Consider the following 19,865-nt stretch of genomic DNA (forward strand, 5'->3'; position numbering starts at 1 on the left):
TGTGTTGGTTCTGGTTGCAGAGGGGGCATCTGGCCTTCTGGGCAGAGAAAGACACGTGGGTTGCTGCTGCTGCTGCTGCAGCAGCGGCTGCTCCTCCTGCTGCTGCTGCTGCAGCAGCGGCTGCTCCTCCTGCTGCTGCGTGTCTTAGTGTTCAGACCCCGAAGGTCAGAGGCAACAGGTATTTATCACCTGTGCCCCTACGCCATTCCAGCTTCCGGCCTCAGTCTATCCAAACTCTGCCCTCTCCCTTCCTCCATTTCTAATTTGATTGGCACGGGGGCGAGGGACACCTTATGTCTTCCCAGTTTGGGCTGTCAGTCTAGCAGATTTGGTTGTGAGGGCGGTATCCCACCCTCACTTCCGAGTTCCACCTGTTGGCTCAGGTGGTCACATGATAGATTTTGACCTTGAGAAGGCCGGTACTCCAGGGTCACCTTGGGACATAGAGTTTTGGACTGGTTCTATGGACTCTTTAGAATTGAGGGGGGAACTCACTATTCCATGAGTTGCTGCTACTTTTGTTCCTGGCGCTGGGCTTAGTGGGAGAATGGTGGTTACTAAGTATCTTTTGCTCAGCCCTTTTCACATAGGTGCGACACCCCCGGCTCCTGCCTCTGTGCAATATTTTAAGACTGTTGTGTTAGTGGGGGAAGGGGTTGTTATATGTTCCACAGCTACACTGCTCCATCTGCGGGTAGCGGATACTTCAACCATCCCTGGCCCCTTACCTCACTGCAGTACCTTAAAAACCGTGGTGGGCCACTGACCACCTTCCATACGTCCATACCACCTACTCGCATGCCTTAAGGGCAGGGCGCCTCCTTCTTTTGCCCCTGGCCATGGGATAGGAAACGTCCTCTGCCCCATCCCATGGTTCTGCTTTTCTGGTTCCTGTGGCAGACCAGGGAGGTTATCGGCCCATGCAGTCAGAGGAGGGACTGCGCCAGAAGGCACGGCTTGCAGTGTAACCCCATCACTATGCGACCCGGAGGGGACACAGGAAGGGGTGTGGTCAGGTGGGCACGGATGGCGAGGGCCAAGGGGTGGTATGTCCCGAGGTTACCCTGGGGTACCGGCCATCTCAAGGTCAAAGGCTAACTTGTCAACACCTGAGCCAGCAGGCAGAATTCGGAAGTGAGGGTGGGATACCGCCCCCACGACCAAATCTGCTAGATTGACAGCCCAGGCCGAGAATATAGAAGGTTTCCCTCGCCCCCGTGCAAATCAAATTAGATATGGAGGAGGGGGGAGGGCAAAGATTGGACAGACTGAAGCCTGAAGCTGGAATGGCCTAGGAGCACAGGTGATAAATACCTGTGGCCTCTGACCTTCGGGGTCAGAACACCGAGACACGCAGCAGAAGGAGGAGCTGCAGTAGCCGCCGCAGCGGCCCACATGTCTCTCACTGCCCAGAAGGCCAGATGCCCGCTCTGCAACCAGAACCAACATACTGAGGCAAGGGCCACGGGACGGGTTGGGTATCTCGATGGTGGGACCCAGGTGCCCCGCTGCTGATGGGAATCATGAGTGGATTCCTCCCATGTAGGGAGAGCACATGGTGAGAGCTAGCCGCCTACCATGTGCGCGGGTAATGGAATGAATTCTTCCCATGTGGGAAATTAAGGGGATTGCTCCCGAGCGGGAAGTGCACATGGGTGATCGCTAGCTGCCTCACCCCTGCGCTGTTAACGTATGATTGTGTTCCTCCCGTTAGGGAAGCTTGAATATCGCTAATTGATTACATTCCTCCCGAAAGGGAAGCTCAATCCTTTGCGCCTAAACAGCTAAATAATTCAATTTGCCTCGTGGAATAAATTTTATATAAAACTCAGGCTTCCCGTCCCCGGCCTCTCTGTCTCTCTCTGTCTCTGTCTCTAACTCTCTGTCTCTCTCTCTGTCTCTCTCTCTCTCTCCCTCGACTCGCCGATCACTGAACGAACCCGTCCCCGGATGACGGGTGACACTGGTACATAATAAGTTCTTAGGAAATGCTACAGTTATTATTATTGCAAGGGACTAAGGAGTATGAGCTGGGGTGTAGTTGTATTACAGAGGCACAGAAAAGTGAAGTGAAATGGCCGAGGTCACACAGCAGACAAGTGGAGGAGATGAAATTAATAATAATAATAATAATGGTATCTGTTAAGTGTTTACTATGAGCACTGGGGTAGACAAAAGGTTATCAGGTTGTCCCACGTGGTGCTTACAGTCTTAATGCCCGTTTTACAGATGAGGTCACTGAGGCTCAGAGAAGTTAAGTGACTTGCCCAAAGTCATCCAGTTGATGAGTGGCAGAGCCAGGATTAGAATCCAAGTCCTCTGACTCCCAGAGCACTGTACTAAGCGCTTGGGAAGTACAAGTTGGCAACACATAGAGACGTTCCCTACCCAGCAGTGGGCTCACAGTCTAGAAGGGGGATTCTAGATCGATAGAATCTATAACCCCTGATCGATAACCCCTCCAGGCCTCTGCTCTCCTCATCTTCAAACTCCTTCTGAAATCTCATCCCATCCCACGCTGAGAAGCAGTGTGGTGTAGGGGAAAGAGCATGAGCCTGGGAGTCAAAGAACATGGGTTCTAATAATGGCTCTGCCACTTTTCTAATGTGTGACCTTGGGCAAGCCACTTCACTTCTCTGTGTCTCAATTACTTCATCTGTAAAAGGGGGATTAAGACTGTGAATCCCATGTGGGACAACCTGATGACCTTGTATCTACCCCAGAGTTTACAACAGTGCTTGGCTCATAGTAAGCGCTTAACGAATACTATTATCATCATCATCACCATCATCCAGAACGTTTCCCCATTCATTTCTCTTCTCTACAGATCACACCCACTAACTCTCTTTGCTTTTCTATAAATTTCTTATGCTCGTTATTATCAGGGAACATGTCCACTAATTTTGTAGTATTGTACCAAAGCCCTTAGTACACTGCTCTGCATATAATAAGCTCTCAGTTAATACCACTGATTATTTTGCATGCTCTATTATTTAAGCACTTACTTTTCCTTCTTCCTTCTGTCTATAGCTTTAGTGTCTGTTCCCCCCCTCCAGACTGAGGAGAGGGTTTATGTCTTGACACTCTATAGTACTCTCTTAAAGATCTTAGTTTAGTACTCTGTACACCTTAGGAGCTCAATGAATACTACAGATTGAATGATTAATTAATTTTCCTCTTCAGCATTTCTGTACCACTTCAACGGTTATGCATGTTTTTGTAGACCCAGCTAGGAGGAGGTTGAATCCTTCCAGAGGCCAGTGAGGACATTTTTTAAGGTGTTGGCTATGTGCTTAGTTTGTGACAGCCAGTGAGTTATAAATTTAAGTGGATACAAGCTAATCCTAGACAAGCCCCCTGTTTCCTCTGCTCCCCCTCCCCTCCCCATCTCCCGGACTTGCTCCCTTTGCTCTATCCCCCTCCTCCCCCCGCTGTAGTGGTTGTGTATATTTGCGCGTTTATAATTATATTTATATTAATGATGAGCATATATCTATAATTCAATTCATTTATATTGATGCTATTGACGCCTGTTTACTTGTTTTGATGCCCATCTCCCCACTTCTAGATGGTGAGCCCGTTGTGGGTAGGGATTGTCTCTATTTGTCACTGAACTGTACTTTCCAAGAGTATAGTACAGTCTTCTGCACATAGTAAGCACTCAATAAATACGATTGAATGAATGAAGGAATGATCCGGTTGGGTAGAGCCCTTGTCCACATGGGGCTCACAGTCTAAGTAAGGAGGGCATAGGATTTAATCCCCAATTTACAGATAAGGAGACTAATGCACAGGAGATGTAAAGTGACTTGTCCAAGGTGACCCAGCTAACATGTGGCTAAATGCTGGGGTAGATTCAAAATAATCACTTCAGACACAGTCCCTGTCTGATATGGGACTCTCAGCCTCTGAGAGGGGGTAACTGAGGCACTGAGAAATGAAGTGACTTGCCCAAGGTCACACAGCCAATGAGTGGTGAAGTCAGGATTAGAACCAAGGTTATTTGACTCTCAGGCCTGGGTTCTTTCCACTGGGCCAAGCTGCTTCTAGTCTCCAGACACCAACTGAGCTTGCCAATATGTCATTTCCTACCACCGTGTTGAGAGCTCTGATTTTCCATTCGTTACTCTGAGTAACCAATCGTACTCTCCCAATGAGAATATGAGGGCATATTCTATTTTTGATATGGTATGTATTAAGCACTTATTTCGTGTCAAGCACTGTTCTAAGCCCTGGAATAGATACAGATCAATCAGGTTGCACACAATCCCTTTCCCACATGAGGTTCACAGTCTATGAAGGAGGGAGAACTGGTATTGCATCTCCATTTTACAGCTGATGAAACTGAAGCCCAGAGAAATGAAATGACGAACTGACTTGCCCAAGGTCACCTGGCAATCATAAAGGAGAGCTGGGACTCCCATGCCCAGGTTCTGTCTATTAAATCATGCTGTTTCCTCTATTAAGCGCCTATTGAGCGCCGCCATTGACGCCCGGGACTCGGTTCCCGAGAGGCCCGCCCACCATCATACCGCGTGGCACCCGCTGCTCCCGGAAGGATCCTCTCCTCAGAGCACCCCCATAGACGACCCCTGCTTCCACCCCCCACTTAAGCTACCTTCCTTAAAGTTCCCCCCAATCCCCCCTTCCCGGTCCGGACCTGACTGTCTCTCCCCCCCGGGAAAAAGGCCCTAGTTATCGCCAAGTTACATTAACGACAACCTCATTCACACCTACTCAGCCCTCCCATGCTATTTGGCTGTTCACTCCTCTCCCCAGGTATCTCTCCTCCCTGACCCCTCTTAACAGGTCCACCCTACTCCAGCACATAATAGTTTGTATCTGCTCTCTGTGACTCCATTATCTGCCAATTTTATTATTGCCATAGCATGTTAATCTTTAACTACCCCCTGTGATGCCATCGCCTATTTATATCATTGCTACTGTTTTATCGCTTCTGCATCTCAGTTGTTAACATCCCGCTGTACTGTAACTCGCCCTGCTGACCTCACCATGAACTTTCAATTCCCTTGCTCCCAACTGTCATTCCCATTCCTCACCTTCCCCTTCCCCTCTCCCAGCCAGCTCTTTCCCTCCCTCTCCCCCACCAAGACCACTCCCCCTCACCCCCAAGCAGGATCTCTCTGTACCAGCGCCAATCCTCCACTCCTCCCTCCCTGCCCCCTCCCTCCCCTTCTCCCCTCACCCAATCCAACCCAGTTCTCCTTTCCCATCGCCACACCTCTTCCCACTCTCCCCGCCTTGGCCCCCGCCAACTCATCCCGATCCAAACCCTCCCCACCCCTCGCACCCTTCCCCCTCCCTCCCCTCCCTCGACAGCTACTGCCAAGTGTGGCCTCTGGAACCCCGCTCCGTTTTAAGTAAGATTCCTTTCATCCTGGACCTATTCCTTTCCAGCTCTCTACTCTTTCTCGCCCAAACTGAAACATGGTTGTCTCCGGATGACACGGTCTCTTCTGCTGCTCTCTCCAGTGGAGGCCTCTTCCTCTCCCACTCCCCCAGACTCACCGGAAAAGGAGGAGGTGTCGGTTTCCTTCTTGCCCCCCAATGTCGCTGTCGCACTATCCCTCCTCCCCCTTCCCTTTCCTTCCCTTCCTTTGAAGCCCACATTATTCGCCTCTACCACCACCTCCAGATTCTTGTAGCCATCATCTACCGCCCTCCCGGCCCCACCTCCAACGTCTTTAACGATTTTGACCCCTTCCTCACCTTCCTTCTCTCCTTTTCCGTGCCCACTCTGATCCTCGGAGACTTCAACATCCACATGGATATCCCTGGTGACTCCTCTGCCGCCCACCTTCTATCTCTCCTTGACACTGCCAAACTCTTGCTCCACCCCACCTCGCCCACTCACCAGCTTGGTCATACCCTAGACCTCATCATCTCCTACCACTGCACTGTGTCCACCCTCACCAACTCTGAAATCCCTCTCTCCGATCATAATCTTCTCACCTGCCTCCTCAGTCACACTCCTTTCCCCTGTAAATCCATATTAATAACTCACAGAGTTCTCCACTCTCTTGACCCCATCCATCTGAGCGCTTCACACCCCACCTCGCCTCCCTCTCCTGTCTTGATTATCAGATTACTGATCTCAACTCTACCCTTTCTACTCAGCTAGACTCACTCGCTACCCTTGCCCTTCGTCGCTCTCGTACCACTAATCCACAGCCCTGGATCACTGTCACTGTCCGCCTCCTTTGCTCTTATGCTCGAGTTGCCGAACGCTGCTGGCGATTGTCTAAGCACCACGCCAACTTCTTTCACTTCAAGTTTATACTTTCCTGACTTAACTCAGCCCTCTCCTCTGCCAGACAAAACTATTTCTCCTCCTTTATTGACACCCATGCCCATCATCCCCGTCTGCTCTTCCGTACATTCAACTCCCTTCTCAGGCCCCCAGTTCCTCCCCCTCCCCCAGTTCCCTCACCCTCAACGATCTGGCCTTCTACTTAATTAATAAAATTAAATCCATCAGGTCTGACCTCCCCAAAGTCACTCCCCGACCCTTCTCCAACCCCCCGGCTCTCAAAACTCTCTGCTACTCTCCCATCCTTTCCAACAGTATCCTCAGAGAAGCTCTCCTCCCTCCTCTTAAGTGCTACTCCGGCCACCTGTGCTTCTGAGCCCATTCCCTCTCATCTCATGAAATCTCTCGCTCTGTCCCTTCTCCCCTCCTTAACTTCCATCTTCAACCGCTCACTCTCCACTGGTTCCTTCCCTTCTGCCTTCAAACATGCCCATGTCTCTCCCATCCTAAAAAAAACCTCTCTTGACCCCACCTCACCTTCTAGTTATCGCCCCATCTCCCTCCTACTAATCCTTTCCAAACTCCTTGAACGAGTCGTCTACACGCGCTGCCTCGAATTCCTCAACACCAACTCTCTCTTCGACCCCCCCAGGCTGGCTTACGTCCCCTACATTCCACGGAAACTGCCCTCCCAAAGGTCACCAATGACCTCCTGCTTGCCAGATCCAACGGCTCATACTCTATCCTAATCCTCCTCGACCACTCAGCTGCCTTCGACACTGTGGACCACCCAATTCTCCTCAACACGCTATCCAACCTTGGCTTCACTGACTTCATCCTCTCCTGGTTCTCATCCTATCTCTCCGGTTTTTCATTCTCAGTCTCTTTTGCAGGCTCCTCCTCCCCCTCCCATCCCCTTAATGTGGGGGTTCCTCAAGGTTCAGTGCTTGGTCCCCTTCTGTTCTCGATCTACACTCACTCCCTTGGTGACTTCATTCGCTCCCACGGCTTCATCATCTCTACGCTGATGACACCCAAATCTACATCTCTGCCCCTGCTCTCTCCCCCTCCCTCCGGGCACGCATCTCCTCCTGCCTTCAGAACATCTCCCTCTGGATGTCTGCCCACCACGTAAAACTCAACATATCCAAGACTCAAATCCTTTTCTTCCCTCCCAAACCCTGCCCTCTCCCTGACTTTCCCATCACTGTTGACGGCACTACCATCCTTCCCGTCTTATGAGCCCGCAACCTTGATGTCATCCTCGACTCCGCTCTCTCGTTCACCCCTCACATCCAATCCGTCACCAAAACCTGCCGGTCTCCGCTCCACAACATTGCCAAGATCCGCCCTTTCCTCTCCATCCAAACCGCTACGCTTCTCGTTCAAGCTCTCATCCTATCCCGTCTGGACTACTGTATCAGCCTCCTCTCCGATCTCCCATCCTCTTGTCTCTCCCCACTTCAATCCATACTTCACACCGCTGCCCGGATTGTCTTTGTCCGGAAACGCTCTGGGCCTGTTACTCCCCTCTTCAAAAATCTCCAGTGGCTACCAATTAACCTACGCATCAAGCAGAAACTCCTCACCCTCGGCTTCAAGGCTGTCCATCACCTCGCCCCCTCCTACCTCACCTTCCTTCTCTCCTTCTACAGCCCAGCCCGCACCCTCCACTCCTCTGCCGCTAATGTCCTCAGCGTACCTCGTTCTCACCTGTCCCGCCGTCGACACCCGGCCCACGTCATCCCCCTGGCCTGGAATGCCCTCCCTCCCCACATTCTCCAAGCTAGCTCTCTTCCTCCCTTCAAGGCCCTACTGAGAGCTCACCTCCTCCAGGAGGCCTTCCCAGACTGAGACCCCTCCTTCCTCTCCCCCTATTCTCCCTCTCCATCCCCCCCGCCTTACCTCCTTCCCTTCCCCTCAGCACCTGTATATATGTATATATGTTTGTACGTATTTATTACTCTATTTACTTATTTTACTTGTACATATCTATTCTACTTATTTTATTTTGTTAATATGTTTTGTTTTGTTCTCTGTCTCCCCCTTCTAGACTGTGAGCCCACTGTTTGATAGGGACCATCTCTATGTGTTGCCAACTTGTACTTCCCAAGCGCTTAGTAAAGTGCTCTGCACACGGTAAGCGCTCAATAAATATGATTGATTGATTGATTGATTATTAAGAAGCATATAACTCTCTCCCTGACTCTCTCTCTCTCTGAGTAAGAGTATGTGAATGTAGAAGATGATGCTATTGTTGCCATGGGTACCTCACGGGCCAGGACCAATGCTGCTGTTGGGAGTTCCCGGTCCTAATCTCCAGAGGGTTCCCGCGTCGCCTGGCTACGAGGTCCTTCCACAGGGACCCAAGCCGGTCCTCCAGTCAGAGCATCGACTGCTCTATTTACGGAGACAGGGACAGTCTGGAGAGCAGGTCAGCATCCATGGGAGAGTGGAGAGTGGCTGAGGTATCCTGGTCTGTACATTTGTGACTGACTGAACCCAGAAATCCGAAGAGAAAGAGGATACCAGCCTAGTCCAGGGGAGGTCAGTGCCCCCGGTCAGCTCCAGCTGCCCTAGTGAGAGTGAGTGGAGCTGGAGAGAGGCAGGATGGAACCAGAAGGATGAAGCCAGAGATGGAGAGATTCTGGGGAGATTATCGCACTCGGGGAACAGGTTAGAGTTGATTCATTCATTCAATCGTATTTATTGAGCGCTTACTGTGTGCAGAGCACTGTACTAAGTGCTTGGAAAGTACAATTCAGCAACAGAGACAATCCCTACCCACAAGGGGTGCGCACAGTCTCGAATTCCACAATTCCAACTCTCTCCTAGACCTACCCTTGGCCCCACTGCCCTTCCAGTTACCACCCTACTTCCCTCTTACCCTTACTTACATGCACTGCCTCGACTTCCTCAAGTCCAACTCTCTCTTAGACCCTCTCCCATCTGGCTTACGTCCCCTCCACTCCACCTAAACTGCCCCGTCAAAGGTCAGCAATGACCTCCTTCTTGTTAAATCCAATGGCTCCTAGTCTATCCTAATCCTCGTCGACCTCTCAGCTGCCTTTGAACTGTGGACCACCCCCTTCTCCTCAACAAGCTATCCAACCTTGTCTTCACAGATTTCACCCTCTCTTGGTTCTCTTCTTATCTCTCTGGCCATTCATTCTCAGCCTCCTTCGCAGGGTCTTCCTCCCCTCCCCATACCCTTACTGTTGGAGTTCCTCAAGGGTCAGTTATTGGTCCCCTTCTGTTCTCCATCTACAATCACTCCCTTGGTGAACTCATTCACTCCCACGGCTTCAGCTATCATCTCTACGCTGATGAGACCCAAATCTACATCTACACCCCTGTTCTCTCTCCCTTCCTCCAGGCTCGTATCTCCGTCTGGCTTCAGGACATCTCTATCTAGATTTTGCTCACCATCTAAAACTCAACATGTCCAAGACTGAGCTCCTTATCTTCCCTCCCTAACTCTTTCCTCTCCCTGACTTTTCCGTCATTGTGGATGGCACTACCATCCTTCCTGTCTCGCAAACCCGCAATCTCGGTGTAATCCTTGACTCCACTCTCCCATTCACCCCAAACATCCAATCTGTCACCAAAACCTGCCAGTCTCACCTCCACATCTTAGCCAAAATCCGCCCTTTCCTCTCCATCCAAACCGCTACGTTGCTGATTCAATCTCTCATCCTACCCCGACAGGATTATTGCATTAGCCTCCTTTCTGATCTCCCATCCTCCTGTCTCTCCCCACTTCAGTCTATCATTCACGCTGCTGCCCGGATCATCTTTGTGGCAGAAACGCTCTGGGCATGTTACTCCCCTCCTCAAAAATCTCCAGTGGTTGCCTATCAACCTTCAATCCAAGCAATAAGATATTCTAGGCATCAAGGCTCTCCATCACCTCGCCCCCTCCTACCTCACCTCCCTTCTTTCCTTCTACAGCCCAGCCCACACCCTCCGCTCCTCTGCCGCTAACCTCCTCACTGTACCTCGTTCTCGTCCCGCCATCAACCTCTGGCCCACGTCCTACCTCTGGCCTGGAATACTCTCCCTCCACATATCCGCCAAGCAAGCTCTCTTTCTCCCTTCAAATCCCTACGGAGAGCTCACCTCTTCCAGGAGGCCTTCCCAGACTGAGCCTCCCCTTTTTCCTCTCCTCCTCCTCCCCTCCTTAACGCCATCCTCTCTCCCTCTGCCCTACCCCCTTCCCATCCCCACAGCACTTGTGTGTGTGTGTATATATATATATACATATATGTAAATATTAATTACACTATTTTATTTGTACATATTATTATTATATTTATTTGATGTATACACATCATTACTCTATTTATTTTATTAATGATGTGTATATAGCTATAATTCTATTTATTCTGATGGTATTCACACCTGTTTACTTGTTTTGTTTTGTTGTCTGTCTTCCCCTACTAGACTGTGAATCCGTTGTTGGGTAAGTACATATGTTGCCGATATATACTTCCCAAGCGCTTAGTACAGTGCTCTGCACATAGTAGGCGCTCAACAAATATGATTGAATGAATGAATGAATAGAAGGGGAAAGAGACCAGTAAAGAGCAAGACCGTACCCCAAACAGGACAGCCTTGTAGGAGGGGAATGACTTGCCTAAAGTAATAAATAATAAATACTTTTGGTACCTGTTAAGCGTTTACTGTGTGCCAAGCGCTGTTCTAAGCGCTAGGGTAGATACAAATTAATCAGGATGGACACAGTCCCTGTCCATCATGGGGCTCACGCTCAACCCCATTTTACAGATGAGGTAACCGAGACACAGGGAAGTGAAGTGACATGCCCAAGGTCACACAGCAGGCTTATGAAGGAGCCGGGATTAGGACCCACATCCTTCTGACTCCCAGGACCGTACTCTATCCACCAGTGTCCCCATTACCGACACAGCTCTCCTCCTTCCAGCATCCCTACCCTGGCTACCATGGCAACCACCTGCCAGGCTCTGATGCTACAACGGAGAATAGGCACGATGCCACATTCACTTTGGTTGTCAGTGGTTCCTGTACGTCAAAAATGGTTTCAGTGGGAACATGATTTTCAGGGATGAGAGGGTGTGACTGAATCTGGGTAAAAACCCGGTACCATAATCAATTCTTCTGAATGGACGTTCTCCTATGAATCAATGCCTTACTGTGGAAGGAGAGTTCGTGTACGCCAATGTAGCTTAGAGCTACGCCATTGAGAGATACTCTCGCTAGGGTTACCTATGACGGAAAGGTCTAGGCGGAAGCATCAGACAAAGTTGATTTACCTGTGCTGGGCAGCAGCGGCATGGGAAAGAGTAAAGGCAGATGAACAAATGATCAAAATGTGGATCAAAGACAAAGGCAGAGACTCAGTTTTTCACTGTGTGGAAGACGGCGATGGTAAACCACTTCTTTATGTTTACAAAGAAAACTATGGATACACATACCAGAATGACTACTGGTAGTTTATCCATAAAGCCTTCTTGGTAAACGTATGATAGTAGTTTACCATTGCCTTCTTCCATGAAGTAAACTTGTGTCTCTGCCCTCGACGCTCTCCCATGCTGTTGCCGCCCAGCACAGGTGAGTTTTGACTTGTAGCAGATTGCCTTCCATTCACTCGCCACTGGCCAAGTTAGGAATAGAATAGGTAGCCTCTGCTTGACTCTCCCTACCATAGCCAATCAATCAATCAATCAATCGTATTTATTGAGCCCTTACCGTATGCGGAGCGCTGTACTAAGCGCTTGGGAAGTACAAGTTGGCAACGTATAGAGACGGTCCCTACCCAACAGTAGGCTCACAGTGTAGAAGGGGGAGACAGAGAACAAAACCAAACATATTAAGAAAATAAAATAAATAGAATAGATATGTACAAGTGAAATAAATAAATGAATAGAGTAATAAATATGTACAAACATATATACAGGTGCTGGGGGAAGGGAAGGAGGTAAGGCGGGGGGATGGAGAGGGGGAGGAGGGGACGAGGAAGGAGGGGTCTCAGTCTGGGAAGGCCTCCTAGAGGAGGTGAGCTCTCAGTAGGGCCTTGAAGGGGGGAAGAGGGCTAGCTTGGCGGATGTTGGGAGGGAGGGCATTCCAGGCCAGGGGGATGACGTGGGCCGGGGGTCGACGGCGGGACAGGCGAGAACGAGGCACGGTGAGGAGATCAGCGGTAGAGGAGCGGAGGGTGCGGGCTGGGCTGTAGAAGGAGAGAAGGGAGGTGAAGTAGGAGGGGGCGAGGTGATGGACAGCCTTGAAGCCGAGGGTGAGTATTTTCTGCCTGATGTGTAGGTTGATTTGTAGCCACTGGAGATTTTTGAGGAGGGGAGTACCATGTCCAGAGCATTTCCAGACAAAGAAAATCCGGGCAGGGCGTGAAGTATGGATTGAAGTGGGGAGAGACAAGAGGATGGGAGATCGGAGAGGAGGCTGATACAGTAGTCCAGACGGGATAGGATGAGAGCTTGAACGAGAAGGGTAGCAGTTTGGATGGAGAGGAAAGGGCGGATCTTGGCAATATTACGGGGGTGAGACCGGCAGGTTTTGGTGACGGATTGGATGTGAGGGGTGAATGAGAGAGCGGAGTCGAGGAGGACACCAAGGTTGCGGGCTTGTCAGACGGGAAGGATGGTAGTGCCTTCAACAGAGATGGGAAAGTCAGGGAGAGGGCAGGGTTTGGGAGGGAAGACAAGGAGTTCAGTCTTGGACATGTTGAGTTTTAGGTGGCGGGCGACATACAGATGGAGATGTCCTGAAGGCAGGAGGAGATGCGAGCCTGGAGGGAGGGGGAGAGAGCAGGGGCAGAGATGTAGATTTGGGTATCATCAGCGTAGAGATGATAGTTGAAGCCGTGGGAGCGAATGAGGTCACCAAGTCAAGACTCAGAACTCTCCAGGTGAGATCCTGAGAGGGGCTGAGGAGGTTAGTTTGAGTATAAAATCACTTCTAGGCTTTAAGCTCGTGGAAGGCAGGGAACGTATGTACCAACTCCATTATGTTGGACTCTCCCGAACATTTAGTACAGTGCTTTGCGCACAGTAACTGTTCAATAAATACGTTGATTGACCTACAACATTTCACAGCAGTTCATCACTTTGTGCTCTCTGGTACTCTCCTATCTGCAATTTATTTTAGTTTCTGTCTCCCCAAATACTCGTGGCTCTTGTTAAATGCTAATTATGCATCAAGCACAGTAGTATGTACAGGGGTAGATGCACAGTAATCAGGTAGGTAACGGTCTCTACCCCACATGGGGCTCACAATTTCAGTAGAAGGGAGAACAGGCCTTGAATTTCCATTTTATAAACGAGGAATCTGAGGCTCAGAGAAGTTTAGTATGCTGCCCAAGGTCACAGAGCAGGCAGGTGGTAGAGTCAGAATTAGAACCCAAGTCCTCCGACTCCAAGGACTGTGCTCTTTCCACTATACTATGCCACTCCTACAAGACTGTGAGCTTGGAATTCCTTGACAGCAGGGATCATTTGTACCAATACTATTGAATTCTGTAGTTGCTCAATACATACAAATGATTGATTTACTCCTATGGGAATTAATGTTGATTCTTTTATCAGTACCATCAAGTCCTGTGAATTGAAGTCTTCCCTATTCCTGTGCAGGAAGTCGCCATCATCCCCCCAGAAATGTCCAACAGCTCCAGGGTGAGGGAATTCCTGCTGCTGGGATTCTCGGAGGTCCGGGAGCTGCAGCTGGTGCACGCTGTGCTGTTCCTCCTGGTCTACCTGGCGACCCTGATGGGAAATCTCCTTATCATTGCCATCACCGCCCTCGACAGACGCCTCCACACCCCCATGTACTTCTTCCTCAGGAACCTGTCCCTCATCGACATCTGTCTCATCTCCATCACCGTCCCCAAATCCGTCACCATCTCCTTGACTAACTGCCGGTCCATCTCCTTCTTGAACTGTGCCATTCAGCTCCTTCTGGTGGTCCTGTTTGCGGTCTCGGAGTTTTTCATCCTTATGGTCATGTCCTATGACCGCTACGTCGCCATTTGCCTCCCCCTGCGCTACGAGGTCATCATGAAAGCAGGGGCTTGTGGGAAGATGGCGGCCGTATCCTGGCTCAGTGGAGGGCTGATGGGGGTCTTGTTTTCAGCTTCGATCTTCTCCTTGTCCTTCTGCGGGTCCAACGTTGTCCAGCAGTTCTTCTGTGACGTCCCCTCCCTGCTAAAGATCACCTGCTCTGAAGACCACTCCGCCATCAACGTGGGTGTGACCTTAGCGCTAGCCATATGTGCCGTAGGCTTCATTTCCATTGTCACCTCGTACGTGCACATTTTCTGGGCCGTTCTGAGGATGCCAGCCGCCGAAGGCCGGGCCAGAGCCTTCTCCACCTGCCTTCCCCATCTCGTCGTCTTCACCGTCTTCCTCTCCACAGGCATGGTTGGTTATCTCAAGCCGCCCTCACACTCTTCCACCGTGTTCGACCTGCTGCTGTCCGTGTTCTACGTCGTCATGCCCCCGGCCCTGAACCCTCTCATCTACAGCCTGAGGAACCGGGACTTGAAAGCTGCTCTATGGACAGTCTTAAAAAGGTGAATCCCTCAGACTTCTTTAGGTCGAAATGTCAGTTTCCGTGTGCTGATATTCAATCCATCAGTCAATCAATCATATTTACTACAGGAGCAAGGCACGCTGTCTGGTTTGTAGTTGGAGAGTCGTGAGGTTGTAGTGGGTTGTAGTGAGGTAGGAGGGGGCAGGTTTTTGAGTGCTTTAAAGCCAGTGGTGAGGAGTTTTCGTTTAATGTGAAGGTGCATGGGCAAATGTTGGAGGTTTCCAAGGAGTGGGGAAACATGGACTGAAAGTTTTTATAGAAAAATGATCCGGGCAGCAGAGTAAAGTATGGACTGGAGTGGGGAGAGATAGGAGGCATGGCAGGTCAGCAAGGAGGCTGATAAAGTAATCAAGGTGAGATAGAATAAGGGATTGGATTAACGTGGTAGCAGTTCAGATGGAAAGGAAAGGGCAGATTTTAGCGATGTCGTGAAGGTGGAACCAACAGAAATTAGTGATGGATTGAATTTGTGGGCTGAATGAGAGATAGGAGCCGAGAATAATGTCAGGGTTATGGGTTTGTGAGACAGGAAGGATGGTGGGTCACCTATGGTGATAGGAAAATCAAGGGGAGGACAGGGTTTGGAGGGGAAGATAAAGAAAAGATTTGGTAGGCAGTTTTGCTGCCCACAAGGAGCTTACAGTCTAGAGGGAATTGATCATGCCACTGGGAGCCATGATATGAGTTCTAATGCCAACAATGCCCCTGACCAGCTGTGTTACTTTGGGTGACCAACTTAACATCTCCGGGCCTTTCTGTAAACATGAGGATTTGACACATGCTTTCTCTTTCTCTTATTTTCTGAGATTCTTATGGCCAGGGCCGTTGTCTGAACTGATCATTTTGTTATCTACTCAGCACTTGTTACACCCTTTTGCATTTAAACTGTTAATAAAGACTATAATGATAATGTTGATAATTACGGTTATGATAATTATGATTATGATCAGGAGTCCATAAATTTATACTTCCTGGATTAAATCCAGCTACCCCCTGCAGAGCCTTGCAACAGTATATTTAGAGGGACTTGTAATTGCTTTCTATGGTATCTTTATTATTATCTTCCAGGTGGGTTAATAATAATAATAACAATTATTATTATTATTATTATGGTATTTTTGAGCACTTTCTTTGTGCCGGGCACTGTACTAAGCACTGGGGTGGATACAAGCAAATCGGGTTGAACACAGTCCCCTGTCCCATGTGGCACTCACAGTCACAATCCATATTTTACAGATGAGGTAACTGGGGGCCAGGGAAGTGAACGGACTTGCCCAAAGCCACAAAACAGACTAGTGGCAGAGCCGGGATTATAATCCAGATGGATTGACCACAATGATTCCCTGCACTGCTTTGATTTTTTCCTAAAGTATCGGGGGTAAGAGGGATGGCCGGTGGAATCCTGATCTAATATCCAAGACATTTCAGCCTCCCAACTGCCCCATGTCTGGGTGATTTCATCCAGTGTGCTGACCAAATATTCAATTAGTTGCTCTTCTAGACTGCTAGTTTATTGTGAGCAGGCAACGTGCTGGCTGATTTTGTTGTAATGTACTTTCCCAAGTTGTTAGTAGAGTGCTCTGCACATAGTAAGTGCTCAGTAAATACTTTTGAATAAGGATGATGATGATGATAATAATAATAATAAAAATAATTTAGGAGTCAGTCAATCGTATTTACTGAGTGCTTACGGTATGCAGAGCACTGTACCAAGCACTTGGGAGAGTATAATATTACAATATAACAGACACATTATCTGCCTACAGTGAGTGTACACTCCGAAGTGGGAGACAGACATTAATATGGATAAATACAATACAGATATGGACATAAGTGATGTGGGGCTGGGAGGGGGGTGAATAAAGAGAGCAAAAGGGATTGGAAGAAAAGGAAAAGAGGACTTCACCAGGGAAGGCCTCTTGGAGGAGATGTCCTTCAGTAAGGCTTTGAAGAGGTGGAGAATAAGGTGCACTCTTAGGGTAAGTACGACTGTTGGAAGAAGGAGGGTAAAAGATGGCTACAGATCCCATCCAACTGCTCAGATCCATCAGCTCTCATCCAACCATCTAACCATACATCAATCCAGTAGTCCATCACTGCAATTTATTTAGCACATCTTCTGTGCCAAGTGCGGTAGCCAGCTTTTTGGAGACTTCATTACCTGCCCCACTCAGAACACCAAGGGGAGATCATTCATCATCATCATCATCATCAATCGTATTTATTGAGCGCTTACTATGTGCAGAGCACTGTACTAAGCGCTTGGGAAGTACGAATTGGCAACACATAGAGACAGTCCCTACCCAACAGTGGGCTCACAGTCTAAAAGGGGGAGACAGAGAACAAAACCAAACATACCAACAAAATAAAATAAATAGGATAGATATGTACAAGTAAAATAAATAAATAAATAAATAGAGTAATAAATATGTACAACCATATATACATACATACAGGTGCTGTGGGGAAGGGAAGGAGGTAAGATGGGGGGATGGAGAGGGGGACGAGGGGGAGAGGAAGGAAGGGGCTCAGTCTGGGAAGGCCTCCTGGAGGAGGTGAGCTCTCAGCAGGGCCTTGAAGGGAGGAAGAGAGCTAGCTTGGCGGATGGGCAGAGGGAGGGCATTCCAGGCCCGGGGGATGACGTGGGCTGGGGGTCGATGGCGGGACAGGCGAGAACGAGGTACGGTGAGGAGATTAGCGGCAGAGGAGCGGAGAGTGCGGGCTGGGCAGTAGAAGGAGAGAAGGGAGGTGAGGTAGGAGGGGGCGAGATCAGGAGATGGAGGTCAGGGCCCCTCAGACCAACGCTGCCTCTGTGAGAGTGACTTTGGTGGAGGTGGGGGGGCGGTGGAGGGATTGGGAGTGACAAGGAGGCGGATGGAAGAGTCAGAGCCAGTCTGAGGAAATGTTCACACTCGGGACCTATGTTGGGGTTCAGACCAGGGCCACGACCCCCTACCGGGCAGGGAGATGGCAGAAGGGGGGCGTTGTCTAGCGTCCCCAACCTTCACAATACCCTCCATCTTAATTGGCTTGTAGCCACCCGAGTAATTAGTACAGTGCCTGGCACATAGAGCTTAGCAAATAATAATATTATTATTATTATCCATTGCACAGCCATAGCTATCAGGCAGCCGCCTGCCAGGCTCTGGAACTGTGGAACAGCCCTGGAAGTTTGGGTGAGATTACAGTCTACCCAAGCGCTCTGACAGTGCTCTGCACACAGTAAGCGCTCAATAAAACGATCGAATGAATAACTCTTAGGCCCATGCTCTTTCCACTAGATCACACTACTTCACTTCAAAGTCACAGCCCTGATAACACATTCATTCTCAGAAAGGAAAGGTAGCAAGTCAGATGTCACCTTTACTCAGAAGGTGACATCGATACTAAGGAATGCAACACAAGGAGGGAATCTTTCCACATCATGTGAGACTGACAGATTTTGGAGAGCTTCAGTGGTCTGGGAAGGAAAAAATAATTTTGTTTATTATGAAGGTTAAATAACTTACCCAAGAGAAGCAGCGTGGACAGGTGGGTAGAGCTCGGGTCTGGGAGTCAGATGGACCTGGGTGATAACCCTGGCTCTGCCACCTGTCTACCGTGAGACCTTGGGGAAGTCATTTCACTTCCCTGTGGTTTCAGTTCCCTCTTTTGTTAAATGGGGATGAAGATTGAGCGCTTTGTGGGATATAAACTGTATCCTACCTGTTAGCTTGTGTTGACCCCAGCGCAATGGCCTCTGAGGCACGATTATCCATCACACACTGATCTTAACAGGCTTCCCTCCAGACCCTGAGAAAAGGTCCTTTCAGCCAGAAAAGACAACTGTTCATATGCACCTCTCTTTAGGGTGTCTTAGTGAGCTGAGTAACGCAATATCAACACTAGACAGTTTTTTCCAGAGAAGAAGGTAGGGAATTCTCCACTTCATGACTCTCCCGATGGCGGACTTCATGTCCCTGTTCCTCAGGCTGTAGATGCGGTGGTTCAGGGCAGGGGGTACCACTGTGCAGAACATGGACACCAGCGTGTCCAGAGTAGAGGAGGAGTCTGAGGGTGGCTTCTGATGGGCAGTGACGGCTGTCGAAATGACAATGACAATGACGACGAGGTGAGGCAAGCAGGTGGAGAAGGCTTTGGCCCGGGCCTCGGCAGCTGGCATCCTCAGCCCGGCCCAGAAGATACGCATATACAGGATGAGGATAGAGACGAAACAGACGATGGCTAACGCTACCCCGATGGTCACGCTCACATCGATGGCGATGTGGTCCTCGGAGCAGGTGATCTCCAGCAGGGAGGGGATGTCACAGAAGAACTGCTGGACGACGTTGGAACTGCGAAATGCCAGGAAGAAAGTCGAAGCTGAGAATAGGACTCTTAACAGCACTCCACTGAGCAAAGAGGTGGCGGCCATCTTCTTACAGGCCCCTTGGTCCATAATGACCTTGTAGTGTAGGAGGCAGCAGATGGCGGTGTAGCGGCAGTAGGACATAGCAGTGAGGACAAATTACTCCGAAGCTCCAAACAGGTTCACCAATAAAAGCAGAGCCATATAGCCCAAGAAGTAGATGGAGTTGTTATTAGTCAGGACAGGGTGACGGATTTGGGGACAGTGATGGAGATGAGGCAGAGGCGAGGACAGACAGGTGCCTGAGGAAGAAGTACAAGGGGGTGTGGAGGCGCCGATCGAAGGTGGTGATGGCGAAGATAAGGAGATTCCCCATCAGAGTCTCCAGGTAGACCAGAAGGAGCAGCACGGCGTGGACAAGCTGCAGCTCCCGGACCGCTGAGACAGTAGCAGGAGGAATTCCATCACCGTGGAGACGTTGGGCATTTTTGCGAGGCAGCATTAACTTTCTGCAGTGGATGAGGGAAGAGCCAAAGTTTGAGTCCATTGATGGGATGAGTGAAGAAACTGACAGGACATTTGCTAGTGATTCTCTAAGGAGAGGAGACAGTTATTGAATTCAAAATGATCTTTGAGTTCCTTACCTGGCAGGAATAAGGAGAGATC

The 19,865-nt window shown here is 49.6% G+C and overlaps 1 protein-coding gene across 1 annotated transcript; it reads left to right on the forward strand.

The window, feature by feature from the left end:
* Positions 1-13,917: 13,917 nt before the first annotated feature.
* LOC119945109 (olfactory receptor 14A2-like) lies at positions 13,918-14,835 on the forward strand. Its single transcript, XM_038766135.1, has one exon. The coding sequence runs from the start codon at positions 13,918-13,920 to the stop codon at positions 14,833-14,835; it is 918 nt and encodes a 305-aa protein (XP_038622063.1).
* The last annotated feature ends 5,030 nt before the right edge of the window (positions 14,836-19,865 follow it).

This window comes from Tachyglossus aculeatus, chromosome 24, assembly GCF_015852505.1.
Source record: "Tachyglossus aculeatus isolate mTacAcu1 chromosome 24, mTacAcu1.pri, whole genome shotgun sequence".
In the NCBI taxonomy this organism is placed as follows: domain Eukaryota; kingdom Metazoa; phylum Chordata; class Mammalia; order Monotremata; family Tachyglossidae; genus Tachyglossus; species Tachyglossus aculeatus.